Genomic DNA, 26,570 nt, shown 5'->3' with positions numbered 1-26,570 from the left:
GCCTTTCTGCGCACGGGCCTCTCACACCAAAGCAGCCTACTGCTGCGCGGACAGCCTGGAGCAAAGCCGGGACCCCCTCCCTCGTCCCCAGCCCCAGGCACAAGCCACGCACTCAGTGACCCTCTGAATGGTCCCGACAGAGAAAGGGCAGACCGTGCAGGTGAGAGCAGGGAGCCTCCGGAGTCACCTCCATCTGCTCTGTACTCAGCCTAATGACCCATCACGAGTGTGTCCTGTGACTGGGGTCATCCCAAGGGTCCATCCGGGGGTGGCCTGGGTTTTGGGGGATGGGATTGCGGCTGGGGGTTATTGCTTCCATTTTATAGATGGAGAAATGGAGGGTTAAAGAAGCTAAGTAACTTGTGTAGATCAATGGTGATGGCTGTCCCTTCCCTGTTCTCTCTCTCTTTGATGTCCCCTGAGGTCCAGCTCTTCTGCTGGGAACAGCCTTTCCCTCCTGTCTCTCCACCCTGCCCCCGTCCTCTTTGACCCAGGGAAGCGTCTCCAGCCCCTCTGGCTGGAGAAGACCGCCATGAATCCAAGCCAGAAGCCTGGGAGTTTTCAGAAGAGGGCGGACCTGGGGCTCCCATGCCTCCCCAGCCTCTAGGCAGGGCTGTCTGGGTGTGCCCCCCGCCCCCCATCTCTGAAGGTGCTGGCTGTGCTGGCTGAGGCCTGTCTGTCTTCCACAGGTGAAGGTCTCCTACTTTGGGGAGCCGGAGAGTCAGGCCCTGGGCCACGGGGTGCTCTACCTCACTGGTGTGGGTAAGTACCCCCTCCCTGGCTCTCCATACATCCCCTCAGCCTCCAGGGTGGCAGAAGGGTCTCCAGGGAGCCCCCTTCCCCTGAGTAGAAGGCTGTGGCCAGCTTCTTCCATCATCACTGGAGCTTGGCTCCTTGGGGATTGAGACCCAACAGTATTGAATGTCACAAGAATCTAGAAACATCATTGCCCACGGGCCAACATGCTAGGCCTCCATCCTGAGTCCCACAAATGATCCTTTCTGGAGCCCCAAGATCCAGCACTAGAACCTGGACACACAGCTGCTTCCCTTGGCCAGCGCCCAGGGAGGTGGCCCCGAGAGCTGCAGAGCCAGCACCTAACCTCAAGGGCCAGTGCCCCAAACACCAGCGTCAAGTGCCAGCCACACGTGGTCTAGGAGCCGTGGGCCACTAACGGAAGCGTGCGAACACGCCCAGGCAGACAAGCAGGGAGCTCAGGGGCACAGACTCAGGACCCCCAACACCCAGAACTGGGGGGGGGCTGCCACATGGCTCCCATGGGCTTGAGGAAGGGGCGAGGCTCTCCCTGACCTGGACACTATGGGCATGAAGTCAGGGTGGGGAGCCCCTGGCAGCCCCTCTCCGTCACTTTCCAGACATCTCCCTCGACGTTGACAGGGACCGCACGGGCCAGGTAAAGAGGAGCCGCGGTGACAAGGTGAGATACCCCTGGCTACCCCAAGACTGCAGAGGGGACCAGCAAACTTGGGAAGGCCCCAGGCAATGGGGTGGTGGAGCCCAGGGTCTGTGGTCTGTCCAGCAGCGGGTTAGGGAGCCCATCCAGAGACTGCAAGTTGGCACACAGGTATTTACTCATGCTGTGTGACTCCTGGAAAAACACCCACCCCCTCTGGGCCATGCTTGTGCCATTTTGGAATTGAGATTGTTCTTTTGTGCTGCCTTTTCTACTTTCTGGACTGTATTTGGACCTCTGAACATGGGAGGTGCTTCAAAATGGTTGTTGAATGACTGAATGAAGGCAGGGGAAGGGGAGGACAAGGCCATTTCTCTGGGCTTGGTTGGGGGATGTCTGAGGCTCCTGTTAGAGCTCCACAAAGACCCTGAAAAGTGAGGGGGAAAATGGGGTGAGTGTAAGGGATTACCCCCTAGGAAGTATTGGGATACTATCCCAGGAAGGGGAGCAGTTACCAGCTTCCACACTCTGCAGAGAAAGATACCATGAGGTCTTGTGGACCAGGTGGGGCAGGGCTGTCATGGATGCCTATGCAGGTTGTTCACTGCACAAGGGTTCTGGGCAAGGTGGTGAGTGGGGGCTTTACTGCACACCATGCCTTAGGCTCAGCCTGACATCCACCCAGGGGGCAGACAAGAGTGCCCCGGGGGCTAGCAGTGGCCCCCGTGTGGGCCGACAGACCTGGGCTTGAATCCTATCTATGTAACCTGGGGCTCATCTCCCAGAGCCTCGCTTCCCTCTCTGGTAAAATGGGGAAACTGAGCCCTGCCTCTCAGTCTGATGAGAATAAAGTGGAGATGCAAGAGGGAGAGTGCGGATCACAGAGGGAGAGCTCCAGCCATCTTTCCTGCACCGGCTTGGACCCCCTTGCAGAGCCTGCAGGATCACAGTCTTTTAGGGACATCTGTGGGATAGGCCCAGGAGAGTGCTGGGGATGGGGGTGCCTCCCAGAGATTCCCCAGTCCCCCGCCCCCACCCCCATCAAAATAAGGGTGGAGCAGAGGCTCGGCAGGCCGAGGAGGGCCGTTCTGGGCAGTGGCGGCCTCACTCTTGCCCCTCCAGGGTGAAGGCTGGGCAGGGCCGCTGTGTACGGTTGTGCAGGTTGTTCGCTGCACAAGAGTGGGTGGCTCTGGGTCTGACCTGTAACTCTCCTCCCTAACTATGGTCCTTCTTTAAACCTTTAAGCAAACACAATGTGAAAGTTGCCAAACTAACACAACAGCCAGCCCCTGGCCCCCTGCAGAGCCCCTTCCAGGAGTCTCTCCAGTCCTGTTGACCCCAAAACTTCTTGCTTTGCCACAGAAAACCTGGCATTGGGGCCCTGAGGGCTATGGGGCCATCTTACTGGTGAACTGTGACCGGGACAGTCTCATGTCCAGGGACCGTGACTTTGCCAACAGCCAGCTGGGGTCGCTGGCGGGTGAGAGGCAGAAGGGGCTGTATGGGTGGTGGTGAGGGTGGGGTGGACGGGAAGCCTGCTGACCGTCTCAAGGGGTCCCCTTTCCCCAGACCTGCAGGACATGTCCCCCATGGTGCTGAGCTGCCATGGCCCCGACGAGCTCTTTGACAGCCACAAGCTGGTCTTGAAAGTGCCTTCTTCTGATTCCAAAAGAGTTGGGGTCTTCTGTGCTCGGGGTGAGTGTCCCTCCCAGAGCCCTCCTCTACTTCCCAGGCCCTTTCTTTCCTCTCTTCCCCATCTCTCCCCTCCTTCCATCACCTTACAAACAACTTACAAACAGTTGCCCCATCAGCACTCAGCCCAGGACCCAAGAAGGAGGTTCAAAAACTAGCTCTGTTTTACAGAGGGGGAAACTGAGGCTCAAAAAGCATGAATTCACTGACTCAAGGCCAACAACCAGTTGGGGTGGAGCAAGCATTTCAACCCAGGTCCCTTGCGTGCCCAAGCCCCCCTCTTTGCGCTGCCCTATGCCCCGACTGTGCCCAGGTCCAGGCTGAGCTCCCAGTGCAGGCCCAGCATTGTCGAGGCAGAGTGGGGTGGCGGAGGCTGTGGCCCGGGCCCGGCCGTCAGAACCAGCTGCTCCTCCAGCTTTTCTGTTCATCCGGGCTTGTGGCGTAAAGAAGAGACCAGCCCCCATCCATCAGGCACTCTTGCTCTTTTTCATAAATGGCAATAGGCTGCTCCTGCCCTTTCCTTCTTCCCCTTCTCATTCCTTTATTAAAATTGGCCTGGTTGTTCCGGCTAAATGAGTCTGGCGGGAACTGGAACGCTCACTTACTTGCCCCAGTGCAGACGGCTTAGGCAGAAGGCCCGACTTGGAAATAGTGTGAAACCAGAAGGGTAAGCCAAGTTTCAATAAATCAATCAACAACATTTCCTGGTGTGAGCAAAAAGCTTTACAGGATGCCGCTTCCCAAACAACCTCAGGAGACAGAGGAGGGGGCCGAAGCCGAGCTCCTATTGCCAGGTGCTTTTTGGAAAAAAAAAAAAAGAGGTAAAATTAATATAACGTAAAATGAGCTGTTTAAAAGTTTACAGGACAGTAGCATTTAGTACATTCATAATGTTGTGCAACCACTAACTCTATCTGCTTCCAAGACATTTCCGTCATTAAGCAGTTTATCCCCATCTTTCCCAGCCCCTCTTCCTGTTATTGGCAACACCAATCTGCTTTCTGTCTTTAGGAATTTCCCTATTCTGGACATTTCATACAAATGTCATCAAACAGTTTGGGACCTTTGGTTTCTAGCTTCCTTCCTTCAGCCTAATGTTTTAGAGGTTCGTCCATGTTGAAGCATGTGTTAGTATTTCATTCTTTCTTTTGTGGCTGAATAATAGTCCATTGTATGGATATAACATAATTTGTTTACCATCCCTTCATCCATCGATGGGCAGTTGGACTGCTTCGCTTCTTTTGCCAGGAGCTTTTATCTGAAGATTTGGCCTAAAGCAACCACTGACCCCATGAGAAACATCACGTTAGCCCATTTTACAGATGAACCCATTTTACAGGCTCAGAGAGGTTGTGTCACTGAGCCAAGGTCACACAGCATGCATGAGGCAGAGCTAGAAAGGAACCCAACCACGAAGATGGCTCTGCCCCCGTTTCCTGGTCTCAGGTCTCTGTCCTCCTGTCCTTGCAGCCCACATCCCTGTCCCAGCACGGGCCCTGACTCTGGTTTCCCCTAGGTGGGAACGCCCTCTCGGACTACAAGCAGGTGCTGGGACCCCACAATCTGTCCTACAAAGTTGAGCGGCAGTCGGGGGAGCAGGAGATCCGTTTCTACGTGGAGGGGCTCACCTACCCTGATGCCGATTTCTCGGGGTTGGTCACCCTCAGCATCAGCCTGGTGGACGCTGGTGTGAGTACAGCACTGGGGGTCGGATTGAGGCTGAGGTCAGGTTTGGGGGACCAGTTTGGAGGCCCCGAGGCTGGGGGCTCTTGGGGCCTGTTGGGGCTCAGGCAGGTTGGAGCTCCCTGTGGGGTCCCCCGACTCCCCATTTTCCCCACAGAGCCTGCCCGAGGTATCCCTCTTCACAGACAGCGTGGTCTTCCGTGTGGCACCCTGGATCATGACCCCCAACACCCAACCCCCAATGGACCTGTATGTGTGCAGGTGAGGCCCCTCCCACTGCTTGCCCTCCATCTCGGGACCTGTAGAGACACGAATTTGAAGGCTGCGTCCAGGGTCAGCCCTCACTCGGGCTGGCCGGGCTCACCGAGGTGCACATGGTTGCAGAGCTGGGACAGTTCCACAGCAGGCAGGCTCAGGCTGTCATCCCCACCCTGCCCTGAGCAGCCAAGGCCCTGCCCTTGCCCCACCCAACATGCGGCCGCCCTGGGCATCCTAGCTTTCATCTGGGCAGTGGGGCCAGGCCCGGTTTGGGTTGCCAGTGGCCACAGGAGACCCACCCTCGCTCTGGAGTAGGTGAGCTCCTATGCCTGCCGAGAACCTGGGAACCCACCTCCAGGGCCCACTGAGACCTGGCCCAACTGGGTCCTTCTACTACCTCGGAATCCTTGCCAGGCCCCTTGGGCTGGGGTGGGCCTAGATTGGCAAGGCCGCTCTGGGAGTCTGCGTCAGAGGTCGGATCAGTGAAAAGGACCAAAGTTGAGTTGGACATATATCAAAAGTCTGGGGCTGGGTGGGTGACAGTGGCTCAGTGGCAGAGTTCTCACCTGCCATGCCAGCCCTGCCGGAGACCCGGGTTCGATTCCTGGAGCCTGCCCATGCAAAAAAAAAAGAAAAGTCCGGGGGTTGTGGCCAAACAGGTTTGTTCTGCTTACCTGGATCCACGTGTGTGCAGGAATTCAGAAGGGAATCCTTTCCTTCTGTTTAATTGCCAACCCAGCCTGACCCCTTTGCTTGGGCTGGTTGGGTAGAACAAGCAGATCAGGCTCTTGCTTCCCCCATCTCCTCCACCACCATCTTAACCAGTAAGATGTAGCCCCAGCTCACCTCCTCCAGGGTGGCCTCACGGACTGCCCGTGTCTGGGAGCTTGTCTGTCACACTGCCCCTATCACCAGATGTGATGTGGGGACACCGTCCATTCCCCCATTAGCCCGTGAGCCTCTCTGAGGTGCCCCAGTGGCCTCACTGGGTGTAGCTCAGAATAAACTGAGGTCACCCTGTCCATCCCTCTGTCTCCAGGCCCTAAGGCCAAGACCTCAGCTGGAGGTCATGATCACATTCCCCTCTTACCTCCCTTTGCACAGTGTGGTGGACATCAATGGCTCAAATGGGAAATTTCTGGATGACATGTCTTACCTGGCAATGAAAGCCAACTGCAAACTGATCATCTGCCCCAGGATTGAAAATCGAAATGACCGCTGGATCCAGGTGCGGGGCAGGAGCAGACCCCAGGAAAGAGCAGGGTGCTGAGCCCCAGGCCTTCACCCAGGCTTTGGGAAAGGGGGGGTTTGCACAGTTTCCTAAGTTGCCTCTGTCTCCCTAGAGAAGCCAGGCCAGCCTAGATGGAACTTGGGGTGTGGAGGCCTGTGGCTTGGGGCTGAAGGCTTCCCTGCTGCCTGCATTACCCCCAGTCTCTCCTGCTTCCCTCCAAATGCTGTGGTCCCAGACCAGAGTCCCACAAAGCCACACCTCCCCCTTTGCCTTCCCTGGTCCCCGTTCCCCTCCCCTCCCAGGTCTTGGGGAGAAACTGCTGCCTGCCTCAGCCCACCCTAGCCCTGGGGGGGATCACCCCTCTCTGAGGAGGTCACCTGGCCTTTTCTGCTCTCCCCTCCCAGGACGAGATGGAGTTTGGATACATCGAGGCCCCTCACAAATCCTTCCCTGTGGTCTTTGACTCCCCTCGAAACAGAGGCCTGAAGGAGTTCCCCTTTAAGAAGATCCTGGTGTGTGGCAGTAAAGGGTAGAGCGGGGACCCTTGGGTGACCCTCCTGTAGGAGTCAGTAGGATCCCCAGTCAGTCTTGTCTGCTCATAGTCCTTAGGGTCTGGGGGTGGGGAGGGGAAGAAAGGACACAGGAGGTGGGAGGTGAGCAAACTGGAGAGTCATGGGTAGGTTTGGGCAGGAGAGTCAAATTGCTTGCTAACTGTATGCAAATAGATTGCACCTGTTCTGGGAGGGGCAGGGCAGCTGAGTCCTCCCAGATCAGGGCCAGTCCCCTGGGTGACAGGGGAGTCAGCCCTGCGGAGACCAGACTGCCTCGGGGGGTGGGGGTGAGGAGATGTACCTTTAAAGAGCACTCATGGTCTTGTTTTTAAGGGTGAGAGGGCTTCAGATAATAGATGTTTTCAGAACACCTACTATGTACCAGGCACACGCTACCTCCTGTGACCATACACGACAGAAACAAGCACTGCACCAGCAACCATGTCCTAAGTTCCAGGTGCTCTCCACAGGCTTTACGCTGGTTAACTCATCTCAGCCCCTGTTCACCTCCTCCAGGATGGCCTCCCTGACTGCCCCCTGTGGATAAAGGCTATTATTATTCTCTCTTTGCTGATGAGAAAACTGAGGCTCAGAGAGGAGAAGTAACCTGCCCAAGTCTACACAGTTAGCTGGTGGTGGCACCAAGATGCAAAACTAGAGAGGCCTCCTCCACGGCTCCTGCCCTTAACCACTAGGCTAACCTGCCTTTTGAGGTGGGCCCCGGTGCTGAAGCTTACTGCCATGAGGCTCGTGAACTCTTCCTGGTTACCTGCCCCCACCCCCCCACCCTGCCACTAACGGGACAATGCCAGGCAACAAGGGCTGTGATGGGGAAGTTCCTAAGCTTGAGGAGACACAGAGCTGGGGCATTCAACCCAGCCTTCAGGGGTTGGGGACAAGTCCCAGGAGTGACAACGAGCACTGCAGGGGGAGTCTCCTGGTTAACCAGAGGCAGAGGGTGCTAGATGGGGACCCACTTAACCTCCAGCCCTAGTCTTGACCTGGAAGTGCCAGAGGGATTTTCCACTGACTTCTGCTCTTTATTATTCCTTTCATCTGCTTTCTGTGGTTTTAATTGGCTCTTCTTTTTCTAGCTTGAAATGGGAGCTCCGATTTTTTCTTCTGGATGTATGTGTCTGGAGTTAGAGCGATTCTCTCCGAGGGCCTTCCCCAGCCTCCCGCAAGCTTTAATGTGTTGCATTTGTATTGCCTTGCACATCAAAATGTGGGCTAGTTTCTACTCTGATTTCTTCTTCCACCCATCAGTTCTTTAAGAAGTACGTTGCTTGATTCGCAAGCATTTGGGGATCTTCTGGTCATCGTTTCTATTACTGTTCTGTTACTGCCTGCGCTTTTATTGCACAGTGACGAGAGAACGGGGGGAATTGCAAAAAGTGGAAGGAGCCAGTGAGTGGGGGTCCTCCGGCCTCTCCCCCCCGCCCCGCCACAGGAGCTGCCTTGTTCTGTCCTAACTGACCCCTCCTTCTTGGGGGGGGGGGGTGTCGTGGTGGTCCTTCCCTAGGGCCCCGACTTCGGCTATGTAACCCGGGAGATCCTGCTCTCTGGTGCCTCCAGCCTCGACTCCTTTGGCAACCTGGACGTCAGCCCGCCCGTCACGGTGGGCAGCAAGGAGTACCCCCTGGGCCGGATCCTCTTCGGGAGCAGCTTCCCCAAGTGAGAGTCCGGGGGCGGGAAAGGGGGTGCAGGGCGGGGGGCACCGACTGCAGCCGCCGCCCTCGCTCAGTTTGCCAGGGTCCCCATAGTAAATAGCACAGGCTCGTCGGCTGAAACACCAGGAACTCATCGTCTCACGGTTCTGGAGGCTAGTAAATCCAAAATCAAGGCGTTGGCGTCTCCAAAATCAGTAGCATCTTGGCGGTGGTTTGCCAGTAACCGAGAGCTCAGCGTCTGCTCCTTCACAGGCCTCCTGTCTCCTAACTCCTACTCTTTCCAAATTCCCTCTGTCAATAAGGACTCAGGTCACCAGGCATTAAGACCCACCCTGATCGTTCGAGATCCTATTTACAGATGAGTTCACACTCACAGGACCAGGGTTGGGACTTGAGTGTGTGTTTGTGGGGTCTCAGTCTTCCAGGGCTGCTATGACAAACAGCACCCAACGGGTTGGTTTATACAACAGGAATTTAGCGTCCCCCAGTGTCCCAGGCTAGATGTCCAGAATCAAGGTGTTGGCAGGGCCATTCTTTCTCTGTGAGTCAGTGGTTCTCCAGTCAGGGCACTCCTCTGTTACAAATTGAGGCCTTTGGTCTCCTCCTGTGGCCTCCTCTGACTTCTGGCTTCCACATCTTCTGGCTTCTCTTTCTAAGGCTTCCAGTAACAGGGATTAAGGCCATCCTGCTACAGTTTAGGCCACACCTACATAGGATTTTAGAAGATCCTATTCACAATGAGTCCACACCTTAGCTGATAATACATCCTCAAAGAGTCCTATGTACAAATGGGCTCACACCCACGGGAACACGGATTAAGACGAAGAACGTGATTCGATCTGCAACAAGGGGCCGTGATTCAATCCCTACAGCCCCAACCATCCCCCATTCTGTGAAGTGGCCGTAATTTACTGTGTGGATCCTAGAATCTGACTGAGTCCTAGAATCTTAACTTTCAAAGGTCACCAAGGCCTAGGAGAAATGTCACAAATGAGTGGCCCTTGGGTCTGCCTTGAATTTTATGAATTTAATTTGTCATCAATAGATTAAAAAAAAAGCAACCACATATTGGGAGCTGTCACATAAAAGATACCTGGCTTCTCTTGACAAATCGAAAGACCTGGAAAGGTGATGTACTCTGGGCACCCATTGGCCTCTACAATTAGGGGGTCAAATGGCTGCTGTCCTAGCAGCAGCTTGAAAGGATGCGGAGTTCACCAACTGCCCAGAGTAGGTGGCTACAAGAGAGCGAGTGGTTGGTCAGGATACCAGGGTGACAGAAGTGACTCAGCAGTTCCCACCCTGGAAGGCTGTGATCAAGCAGGAAACAAGGTTTTTGGGTTTGGGTTTTAGAGCTTGGGCAGGTGACAGACTCTGCTAAATCGAGCTGGATGGGTCCCCACCCTGCCTGCAGGCACCCCAGGAACGGGGTGAGAAGCACGACGCGGTGGGATCCCTTGCTTCCTGCCTGAAGATTCTGCCCGCCACAGGCCCTGGAGGCCACCTTGCAGTTTGCATGGGGTTCACCCGGAGCCCAGGTGTGCCCCAGCTTACCCCCAAGCCGTGGCTGACTATCTGGCCTTGGGCACAGAGGAGTCAGGCAGTGCTGGGAAGGTCACACAGCCTCTGGCAGTAAGCCTGGTGGTCCTCGGGCTCTGGAGCAGATGATGCGAGGCTCCCTAGCACCGACCCCAGGCCTAGACCCCAGGTTCCCAGGCTTGGTGCCCATGGCTGAGGTTGGCCAGAGTAAGAGGACGTGCTCACCCTGCTGGTGACTCATGCCCGGACATTTCTGGGGCTGGATGCCCCTGGCCCTGGGGACTGAAGGGCCTGGAGGCTCAGCCAGTCTTTTCGCACTGCAGGGAAGGAGCTGTGAGGAAGGAGCTGTGAGGAAGGAGACAGGTTTTGGAGTCAGAGGAACTCAGGTTCGAGTGCTGACTCTGCCACTTCCTAACCGCGTAATTTGGGGCTCATCACCTAACCAGTGCTTACCATACTGTCTAGAACACAGTAGGTGCTTAATGAATTTATTTACAAATTCATATTTTACGCCTACTATGTGCTGGGCAGTGCTGAAAGCACTGGGGGTATAACAATGAGCAAAATAGATGGAAAACACAACATTGTTAAATGAACAAAATTGCGTACTCTAAGCCTCAGTTTCCTCATCTGTAAAATGGGCTTAATAAAAATCCCCATCCTAGCTATTACTGGGGCATTACTGGGGACAAAGAATTTGGGTAAACCACTTCTGAATGCTTAGATATTGTTCAGCTGCCCCCAAACCTCACCCTAGTCAGAGGGTCTGCTTCCATGCAGGTTGGAATAAATTTGATAAAATTTGACCTACTGCATGCCAGGCGCACAGTGCTTTACTGGGGCTACCTCGTTTAATCCTTAGAACAGCCCTACGAGATTGGGACCATCACTGCACCCATTTTACAGAGGAAGAAGCTAAGGCTCAGAAAAGTGAAGTTTCATTTATTCATTCATTCATGCATTCATTCTACTTATTGAGATCTTCTGTATGCCAGGTTTGGGGCCCAGTACTGGGGAGGTAGAAATAACCAAGATGGCTACGGAGCTGACCCTCGAGGGGCCCGGAGCCCAGGTGTGCCCCAGCTTACCCCCAAGTTTATACTAGTGGGATCAGAGAAGAGATCACATATAGTCCACCGGGGGTGTTGGGGAATGCTTTGCAGAGACAACCATGGTATAAATAAGCAATAATCAAGGATGTGCAGATGTTAGGCAGGTGAAGATGGGAGCAAAACAGGGTAGAGTGAAACAGTGTTCCAGGCAGAGGGAACTGCACGGCCAAAGGCCTGGAGACTAGAGAAATTATGGTTCAATGGAAAACAGAAGGAAGCTCAGCCTGGTGGAAGGGTAGATGGGGAGGGATGGACTGGCAGGCCTCAGGCAGGAGAGAGTTCAGGCGGGCCCGGGGTGTGGTGGAGGAGGGGGAGGGTGGGAAGCCTGTGTCCATTCTGTTCCAATGCCTTATGAGGCGGTGCTTCCAGCCGGCAGCCTGGGAATCCCGTCCCAGGGACAAGAGCTTGGACAGGGCAGGCTCAGGGAGGGGAAGGGGCTCTCTGGGTGCTCTCCTAGGACGTTCCTCTTTTCTCCGGTCCTGGGCTCCTGCCCCAGCCTCTACATTGCACAAAAGCACATGTAAACTCTCACCCATACCCCTAGCCAGTGGGCCAAGCTGGGCGTCTTCTCCCAGCTCAAGTGACAGTGGTCTTTCTGAGAGCTCCCAGGCTTCCAGCAAGCACCCTAGATGGGAAGGGGAGGGGCCGCTAGAGGGGCCAAGCTGCTTCCCATGGGAACAAGGCCCTCGGCGGACAATGGGACCTGAGGCTCAGGGAGGAACCGCTTCTTACCTAGGGCCACATAAGACTCAATGAGAAACTGACATTTGAGCAGAGCCTTGAAGGAAGTAGCTCTTTGGGAGGAGAGTATTCTTGAAGGAACAGACAGTGCAAGGTGCCTGAGACGGAGGGTGCTGAGACCTTAGAGAGACGGTGTGGAGGCCAATGAGGCTGCAGCAGGGGGAGTAAGGAGGGGCATGGTGGGGAATGAGCTCAGAGGGCCTGGGAGAGTGGAGTTCAGAGCATAACCTGGAGCTCATATCTGTACAGGGATCATAGGATTATCATGAGGGTTTAAAAAGATCCTTGAGTGAGGAGCCTAAGGCAGGTACACAGTAGGGACTTAACAAAGGCTCTTTGGGCTGGACATTTAAAACGTTCTTTGTGCAATTCCGCCCCCTGGTGGCAGCTTTGATGAGGCCTCCCACCCACGGCTGGAGTCATCTCGTCAATGCCTCTGCCTCCAGGCAGAGCGTGAGAGCTTCCCGAGTCTGCCTCTTCCTCAGCCTTCTTTCTTTCTGATTCCTGCTGCTTTCTGCTCATGAACAACTTATTTCTCCCAAGTCTAACTCATCTCCCCATCATTTTACTCTTTTTTTTTATATCTTTAAAAATTGCCAACATTATGTTCAAATAAGAGAAATACAAGAAAAACATTTCCCATGATCCTATTCCAAATATCAATCTGCGTTTTCATTTGCCACCGTTTGGCGGCCAGTTTCCCTTCTAGCCTTTTCCTATGGCCAAGTCATTTCTCTATATACCATGGGCTGCTGTACAGCTGTTCAGTGGCAACTATGCCACTCTGCAAATATCTATTGCATGTCTATTATGTTTGACATACTGGGAATACAGCTGTGAATAACATAGAAAAACTCCCTGCCTTCGTGGAGCTTACCTTCCAGTGGGATGCCAGACAATAAACAAGCAGAGTAAGAAATCCAATATGCCAGATGGCACCAAGTGCTGTAGAGAAAAATAAAGCTGGGGTTGGGGGTTGAGAGGTGGCTGCAGTTTCAGAGAGAAAATTTCATAGAGAAAGGTGGTATTTGAGTTAAGCCTGAAGGGAGTGAGCCATGGGTTTGGGGGTACGGGGAGTGGGGGACGATTCAAGGTAGAGAGAACAGTACGTGCAAAGGCCCTGAGGCAGGTATGCGCCAGGTGTGTTTGGAGGGCTAGCTGGAGGCCAGCGTGTCTGCAGCTGGGCGGGTGACAAGGAACATGACAGGAGGAAGGTAGCAGGTACCAGTCCGCTCAGGGCCAGCAGGTCGGTGTAGGACCTTTGCTTTCACTGTGAGTGAGACGGGAACCATACGAGGGTTTTGACTGAGTGAGGGGCACAGTCTGACTTACGTAAAAGCCTCGTCCTGGATAGATCGTCGAGGAGCAGAGGGGCCAGGAAAGAAAGAGGCCACTGGGCTTCTCCAGGTGGGGGCGGTGTCTGCTGGCCAGGTGCTGCGGAGGGGCTGGGTTCTGGTTCTATTCGTGTTTCAGGCAGAGACTCCAGGTTGGATACCGCCTGGGAGTGTGTCCCCGACACATCCTTAAAGTGGACAAGCAAGGGCAAGAAATGTGATCCCTTTTTTTGTAAAATACATTGAAAACATTCTATAGAATATATATTTATGTATTTGTGCCTGTCTGCATGTGTTAGGGAAAGGTAGAAAATGCCCTGAGTATAGTGAGGTGTTCTAGTTTTGACAAGTCACCCCTTCAAGTTTTTAGGCCTGTGAAATGGGGACACTGTCCTTGCCTAAGGCAGCAGGTCCCTCCCACGCACAGGTGTTTCTCCTAATGTCTGCTCCTCCAGCTCAGGGCCCCAGGCCCCCCCACCTTTCCGCGTCAGTCCCTCCTTCCTCCCTTCCCTCTGCTAATAAGGGCTGGTCGGAAATGCCTGGCCTCATTTCAGGAACTCTTGGGGATTGGAGAGTCAATGCTAAACGTGAAATGACTGGAGCAGTGGTTCTCAGAATCTGCTGAGATGCTTGTCAAAATGCAGATTCCTGGGCCGCGTCCTCAAAGCCTGTGTGTGAGGTGTGGAGGGCGTAGGGGCCCAGGAATCCTAAGTTTAAACAGGCACCACCTCCTGCCGGAAACTGACCCCCAGGTTGCCCAGGCCCCACTTCAGGAAACACTGGACTGGGGCAGGGGCTTGCCAGGTCCCCTGTCGGTTTTTGAGCAAAATGCTGGTGTCCCTTGGGGTAAGGAGTCAACCTCTCTGAGTTCTGACTATGAGATGAGGTCTTCCTTTTCCTTTAGAAATGAGTGCTTTCTTTTGACTCGTTTCCGGGGGAGGGGCAGGATCTTCCCAGCCTTGGGGTGGGTGTGTCAGGCTGCAGAGGGACAAATCTCTGAGAAGACAGGATAGTGAGCACGTTCCCAGGAGTCCTTGGGGGCTGGTCTCTCCAGACTGTACCTGGCAGGCCACTACCTGCCACCCCCTGCCTTGTGCGGTCCTGGCACCACCGGGGCAGTGAGCAGAGGGCTCCCAAAGGGCTGGCTCAGCCCCAACCTGCCTGGGGCATTTTCCCACCATGCCTTGGCCTTGGCCTTGTAACTGCTGAGCTTGGAGTCAGGGAGGCCCAGCCCTGTCGCTTTTAAGGTGTAGGACTCAGGCTAAAACACTTAAGCTCTCCGAACTCAGTTTCCCCCTCTGGGAAGCCCACTCTGAGAGTCCTGCTTGGCGCCAGCATGCAGGAGGCACGTGGTGATGGCTGTTCTCTCCCCTGGGGCCAGTTCCGGTGGGCGGCGGATGGCCAAGGTCGTACGCAACTTCCTCTACGCCCAGCGGGTACAGGCGCCCGTGGAGCTCTACTCGGACTGGCTCTCCGTGGGCCACGTGGATGAGTTCCTGAGCTTCGTGCCCACCTCGGACAAAAAGGTGCGTGTCCCCTGGGACCCACGGCAGATCCACCTCTGCTCCTGCCCGGCCTCATGGACAGGACAGGGCGAGGTCACCTGGGATCACCTCAATCCCTGGGACCAGAGCAACCCTTGGGGTCAAGCTGCAGTAATCAGGGGTTGGCTTCCTGGAGGAGATCAGAGTCTCAGGTCAGGAGGACCCTCATTCTCACACTTGTGCATTTGCTCCCACCTAACCCCCTCAGCCAAGAGCCAAGAATGATGCTGATAACAGCCAGTAAAATTTACTAAGCACCTACTATGTGCCAAGCGCTCCACATGTTTGTTAATTCATTCAATTCTCCAAACTCCCCATGAGGTGGGTACTATTATCATCAGCCCCATTTTACAGATGAGGAAACTGAGTCTCCAAAGAGCAATGAAACTGAACCAAGGTCAGGCAGGCTATAGGTGGCAGGGTAGGAGTCAAAGCCGGACGGTGGGTTCCAGGCTTCCCTGAGGTGAATGAGGCAGGCTCAGCCCTCGGGGAGCAAGCAGCCTGGAGGGGAGGCTCCCAGCGAGTGGGTGGCGGTGGCCCAGCCAGGGCACAGGGTCCAGCATGGGCATGTACAAGGGAGCCTCCCCCCCTGCCAGCCAGGGAGAAGGACAGCCCCGAGGTGGCTCTTGAGGGGAATCCTGGTGGATGGACTATGGGGGAAGGGCAGTCCAGGCTGGGAGGAGCGGGGACAGTGGCCTGGAGGTGTGGGCCGGCTTGGAGGACGGTGGGAAGCACAGACTGTTCTGTGTGGCTGGAGGGGGTGGGCGTGGGGTGGTGAGTTTGGGGGGCTCCTGCTCTGGGGGTTCCATACACGCTGAACCGATTCTCCTTCCCTCCGTCCAGGGCTTCCGGCTGCTCCTGGCTAGCCCCAGGGCGTGCCTCAAACTGTTTCAGGAGAAGAGAGAGGCGGGCTACGGGGAGGCCGCCCAGTTCGAAGGTGCGTGCCAAGGGCCGCCCGCCCAGCCCTGAGCGCTGCTGACCTTCAGTCCCCCAGGCCCTTTGTCCTGGGATGTCTCGAGTCCCTTCCCAATAGGTCTCTGATCCATTCCCAGGTTATACTTGTAGCCAGAGCCTGGTCTCTTCAGGGTTTCCAGTCTCTGGTTTTCTCAGACCTCAGAGCTGAGGTGGGAAGAAAGTCCCGGCCTGGATCCTATAGCCCCAAGCCGGAGATGGCAGGTGTCCCAGGGCCTGCTTACTCTCCACCTTTCTCTTGCAGGGCTGGACCGTGTGGCCAAGAGAAGCATCAATGAGATGCTGGCAGACACGAGCCTCCAGAGTGACAGTCTCTACGTGCAGGTGAGGTGCAGCCAGCAGGGTTCCGGGAGCTGTGGAGGTGGGGACGTGTGGGGGGCTCAGCTGTGGGCTTCAGGCGAGCTGGTCCTACTGATTGCCCTATAGTCTGCTGGGACTTGTGGGTGGGTAGGGCCTCTGCCCCGGGGGACAAAGTCTGATGGAGGAGACACAGCTCATGACCTCAGGGGGTTTCCAGACTGATGCGGGAGAAAAACTGGGCCCTCATCTGAGACCTCTGGTGAGATGAGAGAAATGTGATTGAGAAATGGGGCCTTGTGGGGGTGCAGGGTGGGTGGGAGCCCATGGGATCCAGCGGGAGAAGGGGTGGAATGAGGGTCTCAGGAAGGAGCAGGGCGGGCTCCACAGGTAAGGCCTATCTTGTGCCTGGTGCAGGGGCCGGCACCCCGGTAAGTGGGAGGAGGCCCCTTTGCCCTCTCCCCAGGTGTCCAGTGTCCAGGTGCCCAGTAGTTCTCCTGAGATGCTGCGAGGCGGCAGGAGCACAGACCATGCTGGGGCTGGGGCAGTGTCGTGTCACAGCGAGGGCTTCAGAGCCACTTCCTAGCTCTGTGCCCTTGGGTAGCTCACTCGAGCCTCAGTTTCCCCATGGGGCACAAAGCTGCTGTGTGGACTCTGCAGGAGGCCTGTGCACAGCAGGCGCTTGGCCAGTGCTAGATTCTTCCTGGCCCCCCTCTGCCCCCAGAAATGCATCGACTGGAACCGTGAGGTGCTGAAGCGGGAGCTGGGCCTGACTGAGGGGGACATCATTGACGTGCCCCAGCTCTTCTCGCTGAAGGGTCCCTACGCAGATGCCTTCTTCCCTGACATGGTGAGAGGCGGAGGGGCGGCACCTGGTCCAGGGTTCTCCCGGAGACGCGCTCCCGCAGGGCAGACTGCAGAGACCGGGGAGCGCCCTGCAGCCTCTCCAGGGGTTTTTGATGCTGCTGCTGTTTTTCTCTGCAGATAGAGAACTTTTCCATCCTCATGGCAAGTTCGAATGAGCAGCGCTATCTTAGAGCACTGGCTCTCAACCAGGGGCGAGCCCCCTGCACCATGAGGCGGGTGCTAGTGGCATCTAGTGGGGAGAGCCCAGGGATGCCTGCTAAACATCCTACAGTGCATAGGACAGCCCCCACAACAGGGCTGCATGTGTGCGTGCACGTGCGCGTGTGCTTACCCCAAATGGAGGAAGGAAGTGTGGTTTGGTCCCAAATGTCTCCGGGCCTCACCCGGCACCCCACTCACTCACAGTTGGGGTGGTAGGGCAGGTGGCCTGCTGCGTGGCTGCCTCTCATTAACTCAGTCAGCTGACATGAGATGGGCTGATGTGACCTCACCAGTGCGCCACCCGGGAGGGGCCCGGCCCGTGCTATCGGCGAGATCCTGGCCAGAGTGCCCATTAACTCCTTGGAAGGATGTCAGGTGTTGGCAGCAGTGTGGGAGACAGACCTGCCTCATTGGACTGGGGCCTGTACTTAGTGTGAATTTCCCTCTCCCTTCAGACTAGCCAAGGGCTGGAGGCGGGTCCTGCAGTCCCGAAGCAGGTGGGAGGGGTGGGGTGGGGCGGAGCTCCCCGGGTCCTCACGGTGGGGTTCTGGCCTCCTGGCTTGGCAGAGACCCTAAGGTAGGGATTCCCAGCCTTGGCTCTGCCAACATTTTGGACTGGGTATTTCCTTGTTGTCAAGGGCTGCCCTGTGCACTGTGGGATATTTGGCCGCACCTCTGGCTCTACCCACTCCCCAGCCATAGGCATGACAATCAAAACTGTCCTGAGGGGTAAAAGTGCCCTGAGGCACTGCTGCCCATGAGAACTTCCTTGTGAGAACACGTTTAGATGCAAGTGTTCTATACGTGGGCAGTGTCGTATGAAAGCCACTGAACCACACGTGGCTGCTAAGCACTTCAAATGTGACTAGCTGGCTGAGACACAGAATTTTAAATTGTATTTCATTTTAATTTAAGCACCTGCATATGGCTTGGGTGGCTACTGTTTGGGATAGCCACAGAGTAGATGGGACTCTCCCTGGCCTCCGACCAGATCCTGCTGAAGGATCCTTGTATGTCTCCACTGGGGGGACCCTTAGGGAAACCAAGGCCCACAGAAGGGGAGTGGATGACTTGCCTGACATCACACGGGGTGAATGGTGGAGGTCAGACACCCCCGTTGCCCTACCCCACCTCGGCTCCTGATTCCCCATTCAGGAGAAAGCAGAGGTAGGGCTGACTTTGATCTTGAATCCAGCTCCTCTCCTCTCCTTTATTTCCCTGCCTCCAACCTCCAGCGTGTTCCAGCCCACGGGGGGGGGGGTGATCAGGTCGCTCAGGACTGAGGCCAGGGGACTGACCTCACGATGGGACCCTCTGGGATCATGACAGATCCACTGTCCAGCCGTGGCTGGTCCTGTAGGGCAGACGTTCGGGATGGGGAGCCAGGGCACAAAGAGTTCAGGGGCACTGGGTTCAGGAGCCTTCCCCACACCGAGACGGCCCAGGGCTGTCCAGCATTGAGTCTGGAGAGCCCCCTGGAACACAAGGGCAGTGCCGTGTGACCACTGGTCATCAATCAGGTGCTGAGATTTCCTCTAAGAAACCTCTATACCCTTCACAGGGGAGACTTCCCTTCCCCAGCATCAGATCCCCAGGCCAGGTGGGAGGGAGTGAGAGGTGCCACTGGACAGCATATCCCCAGGCACCCAGGCCCCTTGCCCCAACCCTCAGCCTCCCAGGCAGCCACAGGAGAGTGTGAGGAGCATGGTTTTGGCGTGAGTCAAACATGAGTCCAAAATTTAGACTCCGCGGTCTCCGTGAGACCCTGGTGACCTGATTTAGCCTGAGCCACAGCCTTGAAGGGAGGCTGGGAAGTTTAGTAATGATCTATGGATAAACAGTAATGATTATCAGAGATGCCGAGAACCGTTGAGCACTCTGTGTAGTGAGCGCGGGCACACCCATGAGGCCACTCGCGATGGGGACCTTGTTTCTGTTTGCATAGCTAGTAAACAGGTATCCGCAGGGTGCTAGTCAAACTTCTTGTTCTAACAAAGTTATTGCAATTTCCTGGGAGGTGGAAGAAAGTGTCAGAGGGCCCTGGGATGCCAGCGAGGATGAGAAGGGCCCCCAGGATGGGGCTGCTGGAGCCAGACCTCGGAGGGGACCCCACCCCACCCCGTGTGCCGAGGGTCCCCAGCCAGCCGGGGCTCCCTCCTGCCCTCTCTTGTCTGCAGGTCAACATGGTGGTCTTAGGCAAGTACCTGGGCATCCCCAAGCCCTACGGACCCATCATCGACGGCCGCTGCTGCCTGGAGGAGGAGGTGCGGTCCCTGCTGGAGCCGCTGGGCCTCCACTGCATCTTCATCGATGACTATTTGTTCTACCACGAGCTGCTGGGCGAGATCCACTGCGGCACCAACGTGCGCCGGAAGCCCTTCCCCTTCAAGTGGTGGCACATGGTGCCCTGAGTCCGCTCCCCACCGGCCATCCTCTCTGCCCGTCCGCCAGGGAACCCTGCCTGGGTGTGAGCGGGGCAGCTCCACCTCGCCTCCGTCCTCCTGGGTGAGCCTTAGGCACTTCCCTTGGAGCGCCCACAAGCGTGCCGGCCACCGTGGGCACTGGGACGCAGGGCTGGGCACCTGCACCCCTGGCCTCTGGAGTGGCCGACCCAGCCCAGGAGGAAGGGTCCCTCGCTCTTCCCTCTCCTCCCCGCTGCCCACGGTCCCCGGAGCTGCTGGAAAAGATCAAAAAGCCTCAGCATGTTCAAGGACGGCTGTGAGTGGCCTCGGCAGGCAAAGCCGACATCGTCTTGCTCCCTCTCTATTCCTACGTCTCCCTTGGGACAAAGATAATGACCTTTATGTTTGCACCAGAAATGGGGCCCAAAGGGCTCTGGGATAAGGGGCCCCCAATTCCAGGCTGCCTGTGACTTTTTAGGACTGGAAGGAGGACCCCAGGTGTCCTCTCCCCTCTACCAGCCATCTTCTCCCCTGGGGGCCCTTGGGCTGTGATCCCCAGCACCCCTCGGCCTTGTGCAGGCAGGCAGGGACAGACTCGGTGTCCGAGGACCTGTGTTACAGAGAAGAAAAGACAAGACAAGGAAGCCCTTTAATACCTGACACCATCCTCCGAATGGTGCTTGTTACCTGTCTGGAAAGCCTGTAATTACGAGTGCCAGCTGCTTCCAGCTCAGAACTGCTGAGAGGCCAGAGTGAGGCCTGCGGAAGAGACACGAGGGGACGAGGCCAGAACATCAGAGGAGGCCGGACTGGCGATGATGAAACAGGGCCCGGAGGCCTCCCAGGGCCAGTGTTCCTGGGCGTTGGGTATCGGACTCCATTTGACGGGAGCTGGCTGATCCAGATGTAGCAGGGGCTGGGGGCCCAGATGTTAGAAAAGGGCGTGTATGGGGAGCCATTAGGCTATCTCTGAAGGTGGGGTTTAATTTCCTGTAATAGTCCTTAATTGTTCCCCTCCATTCTGCGGGCAATGGGAGGGGAAGGCTCACCCGGGCTCTCTCAGCTCCCCGGGGCCCCTGCACGCACGTAGCGGGGTTTTCACCTGGGAGGAAGCCCCAGGGTAGCGCTCAGCCAGCAGGGAAGATGGAGCTGCCACGGGGGGTGGGGGTGGGGTTAACAGCCTGACCCCAGGTGAGATCACTGACACGTGTGCAGATGTGTGCAGGGCGGGAGGTGCCCCTGCCCCCAGATGGGTGTGGACACAAGGGCCGTGGGCAGTGCCTGCCTTGCCTTCCTGCCTGTGGGGTCGTCCCAGGGTCTCTGCCTGGTGTGTGGTGGCCCGTGGGGAGACCTCAGACCGAGTCAGCCGCTGTCAAACTCTTTTAGCCACGGGGAACTTAGCAAACCGAAGCTTACAGGAAGCCCGACATAGGAGACTGATAAAAATGAAACTGTTCTGGTTGAAGGGTGGGGAGATACCCGGGGCCTCCCCTTCCGGAGGGATCTGTGGAAGCCCGTTTGCAAGCCCCTGGTCTGTGCACCTCTGCTGCTGGTCATGATGCAGTTCGAAGTCGAGCCAAGAAGGAGAATAAAGTCTTCAGGGGCCCGGGGTGTGACGCCGGGGTCTGGATTCCTTGGGGAAGGAACTGTGGGTGGGAGGGGGGTAGACATGGCGGAGAGAGCCAGCCTTCTCGAGGGGCCCTGAGTGGGAGAAGCTCTGAAATGGCTGCTGGACTGAGAACGCTCTGGGTGACCAGTCACTCATCAATAAAAATGTCAGCAAGTATTTCTTCAAGCGGCTGCCTCCATGGCCTGTTTGTGGGAGGTGCAGAGGGAGGGAGGAAAGTGGGGACATAGGGTTGCTTCTATTCCACCCCATGGGGCGGTGCACGGTGGCTCAGTGGCAGGGTTCTTGCCTGCCATGCTGGAGACCTGGGTTTGATTCCCGGGGCTTGTCCGTGCAAAACAACAAAACAAGCTATTCCACCCCATGATGCCACCATCTTCTTGGTTCTTTCAGCCGCAGGGCAGCCGCTACCCAGCTGGCAGAGCCCCTGGAGCCAGGGCAGCGCCGGGCAGGCAGGCCGATTCAGCAGAGTAGGCGGTGCATGCCCATTGTCTGGGGGCCAGTCCGCCCTGCCGAGATGGATATGGCGGAGGGGCAGGTCCTCCCTCTGCAACTTTTCTCCCTTCTCTGGGTTCTCTTCATCTCTCAGCTGAAGGGGGCGGGGGAAGTGAGCAGGGCCCAGCTGGCATAACGGGAGATACCCCAGGAGGATTGGTGCCAGGGATGTGATTGCCTTTTACTTCTGCCTCTAAAGCTGTGTAGTTACCCAGCCTCAGTGGTCTGATCTCAGGGGACCAAAAAGACCACCCCTTTCACCCTACATACTTGATGCTGCCTCAGATCAAGCCATTTGATCCCTACTCACATTTTCTTTTAGCTTTTGTTGTGGGTTAAGAGGCAAAAAGTTTATGCCCCTTAGTCATTGACACTTTAGTTTGAATGAGCCACAGATCCATGTCTTAAAACTGGTATTAATTTGGAAGAGTTAATACCAGTGAGATACAGGCTCTGAGTATGAGGCTGATTCTGCCCCCAGTATAGTGGCCAGAGTCCATGGGGCTTCTCTGCTTTTTGCATCTATTCCCCGAGCTGTGCTCACAAACCTGTTAGGGACACTGAGGCTTCCTCCTGAGATCTGCTCTTTAACTGGTGCTGAGTCAGCTGCCAAGCCGGCTTACAGCTGAGAAACTGAGGCGTACTGATACTGAAGCCAGCTGCTCAGCAGCTGTTCTGGAGAAAGGACACCCAGCCCAGAGCTGAGCACACTGGAACGTGGTGAGTTTTGGGGTCCTGGCTGAGGTCACTGAACTGGTGCAGACACCTGGCTGGGGATCCTGGGAACGGGTTCTGGTCCCTGCCCTGCCCGGGACTGTCAGCACCGCCAAGGAGAAGGGAGGGTCCTTGACTTAGCACCTCTGCGCCTCCGGCGAGCAGGGCACCTCTCACTGTTATCTCTGCCAGGACTGGTGATTAGATGCATTTTCTTTAGATGAGGAAACCGAGGCTCCGAGTGGGGGCGTAACCCCCTCAAGGCCCCAGTGAGTGGTGTAGATTTGAACCCAAGACGCCTCTCCCAGCTTGCTCCTGCTGTTCTAGGGGCTCCAATGCTCCCCAGGCCTCAGTTTCCCCATCTGATATTTGAGGCGTCCTACTCTGACATTTGAAGCACCCCTTGGCCAGAGGGGGTTTTCACCCTCAACACTTACCCCTTTCAGGAGCTCTTAGCTAAAATAACAGTGACAGTACCAATAGCAAAATAAAACCAGGCTCCTTACTCTAGGCTTTGCCAGTGTGACCCCATTTAAGCTCCCCAACAACCATTTTTCGGATGTAAAAAGAGAGGCACAGAATAGTCAATTCACCTGCCCAAGGTTGCCCCCTCAGGAAGTAGCAAAGGCAGGGCTAAATCCAGTCCTGCATCTAAAATCCAGGCTTTTAAGCAAAAAAGGCTGATGTTTCTCAAAATGTTTTGGGGTGCTTCTAAAACAACCCTGACTCCAAGCCAGACCCCTGACCCACCGTATCAGACAATGGATGGGCCTGGGCATCTGCATTTTCACCCGCTTCCCAGGAGGGCTGAGAAACTCCCACTCAACCATATTGTCTCTGAAACTGAAGGAAAAGAAGGCGAGGAGGGTAAGTGTGGACATTGAAGAAGGGGCCGGGATCAGTTACCGCACATCCCTGTGCCTTGGTCCCCAGCGGCCCCTGGCCCCTGTCCAGGCACCAGTGGGGACTCGCTTCCCTTAGATGGGGAAGTTAAGTCCTTGGGTGCCGGGGTGGAGGCAACAGGTTCAGGTGCAATATCGGGTCTCTTTGAGCCAATCCTGAGCTCCCGGCTCTGGGAAGGGGCTGGGTTTCCAGGATCCGAGCCAAGGAGCTGGCGTGGTGAGCTAGAGAGGCGGGGCCAGGGTCTTTTAAACCGCATCCCCAGGGACCTCTGGGTCAGTGCCAGGCTTGGGTGGTTGAAACGTGGGTCGAAGGCCAGCATGCCGACACAGAGAATAGTGCGCGTGTCCCTGGAGCTTCCCACCAGTGCCGTGTGCGTGGCGGGCGTGGAGACCCTCGTGGACATTTATGGGTAAGAGCCGGAGTCCCTGGGGTTTGCGGGCCTTTGGTGCTGACCCCAGTGAGCCTTCCTCCCTGCTGGCAGGGACCCTCGGGCCCAGGCCTGGCTTGGCTGCCCTCTCCCAAGCCTCAGTCTCAGAACAGCAGCCGATCCTGGGGGCTTGGGTCCTTGCCTTCCTCAGGTTCTTGAAGACCTGGGAGGCATGAAGGGTTGTAGGCTGAAGCGAGCTGAGCTCTGGTCCAGAGATTTAAAGGTTGTTGGTGTCATAAGGTAGGGGGTGGGGACGCTGGGCACTTTTCTCTGTCCAGAGAGTCCTTCAGGCTAGTCCTACTGGGGTCTGGTTGAGGAAGCCAAGAACAGGGAGAGGCACAAATATCCCCAGCCCACAGAACCTGAAAACAGAGCATCATGCCTTTTGTTAAAAAAAAAAAAAAAAAATCATGCATAGCACTATGTGCCGGGCACTGTTTTAAGAGTTTGACAAAGCATTCACAAACTTAACCCTCACAACAGGCCTATGCTCTGGGGCTTATTATTAGCACCATCTCATTTGACAAATGAGAAAACTGAGGCACGGAGAGGGCAAGTCAATTGCTCAAAGTTGCTAAGTAGTGAAGCTGGGGTTTAAACCCACTCATCGTCTTATGCAAGAGTCTGTGCTTTTAGCTGTTCTGCCACTTGAGGAGGAGGATTTCTGATCTGGCTTCCTACTGGCATTCAGTGCCCATACATTATGCCCCTACGGTGTGCCCCAGCAATGCCTGTAAGGACCATGGTTGGAGGTGAGGTTTTACCTTTTCTCTCCCAGGAAGCAAAGGAGAGTTGGGTAGAGCTTTCAGGAGCTGGGCTCTGGGTACCACCAGGGAGCTGATGTCTTATGTCTTTGAGGAGTCTCCAGGCTCACAGCTCCGAGGCTGAGTTGGGTACACAGGTAATCAGGAGACTGGGAGGGAGGAGGCTGGCACGTAACTGCTTCCACTTCTCAGGTCTCCAGCTCTACCCCCAGACCGGGGTTTCCCAGCCTCAGCACTACTGATAGGATAATTGTCTGTTATGGAGACTGTCCTGGGCATTATGGGTTGCTTGGCAGCATCCCTGGCCTCTACCCCTGAGCTGTGAATAGCATGCCCCCACTTGTGAAAACACATCTCCAGGCATTGTTAAATGTACCCTATGGGGTTGAGGGGTGGGGAAAGGGCAAAATTGCCCTCAGTTGAGAACCACTGCCCCAGACTAAGGCTTTAAAAATTGGAAAGAACTTACTCGGAAACAGAGATAAGGTTGGACTTGAGGTATTAGATGAAAGGGAGTGAGAAGCTGGTCACAGGAGGGAACCAAGCCTGGAGCAGGCCCAGCTCAGCTAGGTACCAGGAGCTGAAGCCGCATTGAGGGTGGGTGGGCATTGAGGAGTGACAAGGGAATTTGGGGGCTTATGAATGAGGGGACAGCCACAGAGTCTGTCCTGGGAGGGGTGACAAGAGGAATGGGTATCCACAAGGCCTGGCGCCACTGCCTCCTCTCGGCTGCGTGCCCATGGGCTGACTCACCTGGCCTAGCTGCCTCAGGCCCTTTGGACAGATATGTCTCCTGTTTGACCTGCCCCAAGAAGTGGGGAGCTGGCTTCTCCCCTGTAGAGCTTCATTAAAGGATAGAGGCCTGCTTGGGGCAAGGAGAGGTGAAGGCAGCAGTGTCTTCAGATCAAGTGAATGCGATGGGCCATGTGGGGGGTTGCAGAGGAGGCTGAGGGTGGAGCAACCACAGGGTAAGTTTGGAGGCTCCAGCATCAACAAACAAGGGATTCCTGGGCCCCATGACCAGGCCACCCTAAAGGTGCTGGGTTGCTCCTAGTTCATTCATACACACATTTATCCAGTATTTCTTTTGGGCCTAGTGTGGACCAGGCACAGTAACATAAGGGTGAATAAGCAGATGGGTCCCTAGCCTGCTGAGGACCCAGTTCTCTGGAGTCTTAAAAGAGGCTGGATCACCTTCTCCTGGTGGCAGGGTAGGAAGGACTCTCTCATAAGGGGAGTAGTTTTGGGTTATCTCAGGGTCCCTTCTGGCTTGGAGATGCCACGATTTAGCCATCTTGTGCATTGAGACTGTGGGCCCAACAAGAGAAAGGGCAATGGGTGGGCATTGTAGCTAAGCTTGACTCTATGGCCTGCCAACTGTGTGACCTTGGGAAAGTGACTTAACCTCTCTGAGCCTCTGTTTCTTCACGTGTAGAATGGAGATGATAATATCAGCAATGATACATAGGGTCTGCTCCACCCCAATCAGTGTCCTATACCTTTACATTTATTAACTGATTCTCATGATTCTCCATTTAACAGCTGAGGAAATGGAGGCACAGAGAGGTTAAGTACTCATTCAAGGTCATGCAGCTTTTGACTTTTACTTCAAAGGGATATTGGGAGGATTAAATGAGATTGTGGTTTGAAGTCCATAGCCAGTGCTGGGCATGTGGTGAACGTTCGATTATGGCGTCACCATAATCATCATCATTTTAAGGCTGTGTCCTAGGCCTGTGGACAGCCTCAAGTGACCCCAAGCCTGCTCTGCACAAGATGGCTGGGAACAGCCTCTGAGCCATACTGGGAGACAGAGGAGTTGAGGAAAGGGAAATTATTATAGACTGAGCAATCAGGGCAGGCTTCCTGGAGGAGGGACACTGAGCAGAACCTTGAAGAATGTACACCGGCAAGACATTGGGCCTTCAGTGACTGTGGTTCTCAGACTTTAGTGCAAAATCTTAGAGTGGGGGGAAACTGGCTTATTCTTACCAGGCAAAACCCAAATCCCGGGATGACCTTTGGAGTAGAGTTTATCCCCAAGGGCACAGTCATTGGCCAAAAGGTAAGAATGGAAAATGCCAGCATACCCTTAACACGTGGGAATACTTCCTAAAGTCTCCTAGGCTGCT

The 26,570-nt window shown here is 55.7% G+C and overlaps 2 protein-coding genes across 3 annotated transcripts in view; both read left to right on the top strand.

The window, feature by feature from the left end:
- Window positions 1–21,286, top strand: part of PADI1 (peptidyl arginine deiminase 1) — a 39,601-nt gene extending 18,315 nt beyond the window's left edge. The window contains exons 3-16 of one of the 2 annotated variants that reach the window (XM_077151109.1): window positions 690–762; window positions 1,377–1,438; window positions 2,777–2,894; window positions 2,984–3,109; window positions 4,623–4,795; window positions 4,947–5,050; window positions 6,152–6,275; window positions 6,683–6,790; window positions 8,352–8,503; window positions 14,607–14,751; window positions 15,613–15,706; window positions 15,986–16,065; window positions 16,763–16,888; window positions 19,284–21,286. In XM_077151109.1, the coding sequence (XP_077007224.1) occupies window positions 690–762; window positions 1,377–1,438; window positions 2,777–2,894; window positions 2,984–3,109; window positions 4,623–4,795; window positions 4,947–5,050; window positions 6,152–6,275; window positions 6,683–6,790; window positions 8,352–8,503; window positions 14,607–14,751; window positions 15,613–15,706; window positions 15,986–16,065; window positions 16,763–16,888; window positions 19,284–19,517 (1,719 nt within the window). In that variant the 3' untranslated portion in view covers window positions 19,518–21,286. Of the gene's footprint in view, window positions 1–689; window positions 763–1,376; window positions 1,439–2,776; window positions 2,895–2,983; window positions 3,110–4,622; window positions 4,796–4,946; window positions 5,051–6,151; window positions 6,276–6,682; window positions 6,791–8,351; window positions 8,504–14,606; window positions 14,752–15,612; window positions 15,707–15,985; window positions 16,066–16,762; window positions 17,599–19,283 lie in introns of those variants that run through there. The other variant, XM_077151108.1, reaches the window with a different exon arrangement.
- Window positions 21,287–23,564: 2,278 nt separating this feature from the next.
- Window positions 23,565–26,570, top strand: part of PADI3 (peptidyl arginine deiminase 3) — a 28,601-nt gene continuing 25,595 nt past the window's right edge. The window contains exon 1 of the mRNA XM_077138022.1: window positions 23,565–23,656. Coding sequence (XP_076994137.1) covers window positions 23,565–23,656 — 92 coding nt within the window. The remainder of the gene's footprint in view (window positions 23,657–26,570) is intronic.

The sequence above is a fragment of the Tamandua tetradactyla genome, chromosome 2 (assembly GCF_023851605.1).
Source record: "Tamandua tetradactyla isolate mTamTet1 chromosome 2, mTamTet1.pri, whole genome shotgun sequence".
In the NCBI taxonomy this organism is placed as follows: domain Eukaryota; kingdom Metazoa; phylum Chordata; class Mammalia; order Pilosa; family Myrmecophagidae; genus Tamandua; species Tamandua tetradactyla.
The sequence above is the reverse complement of the archived record's forward strand: the minus strand, read 5'-3'. Positions and strand labels throughout refer to the sequence as shown.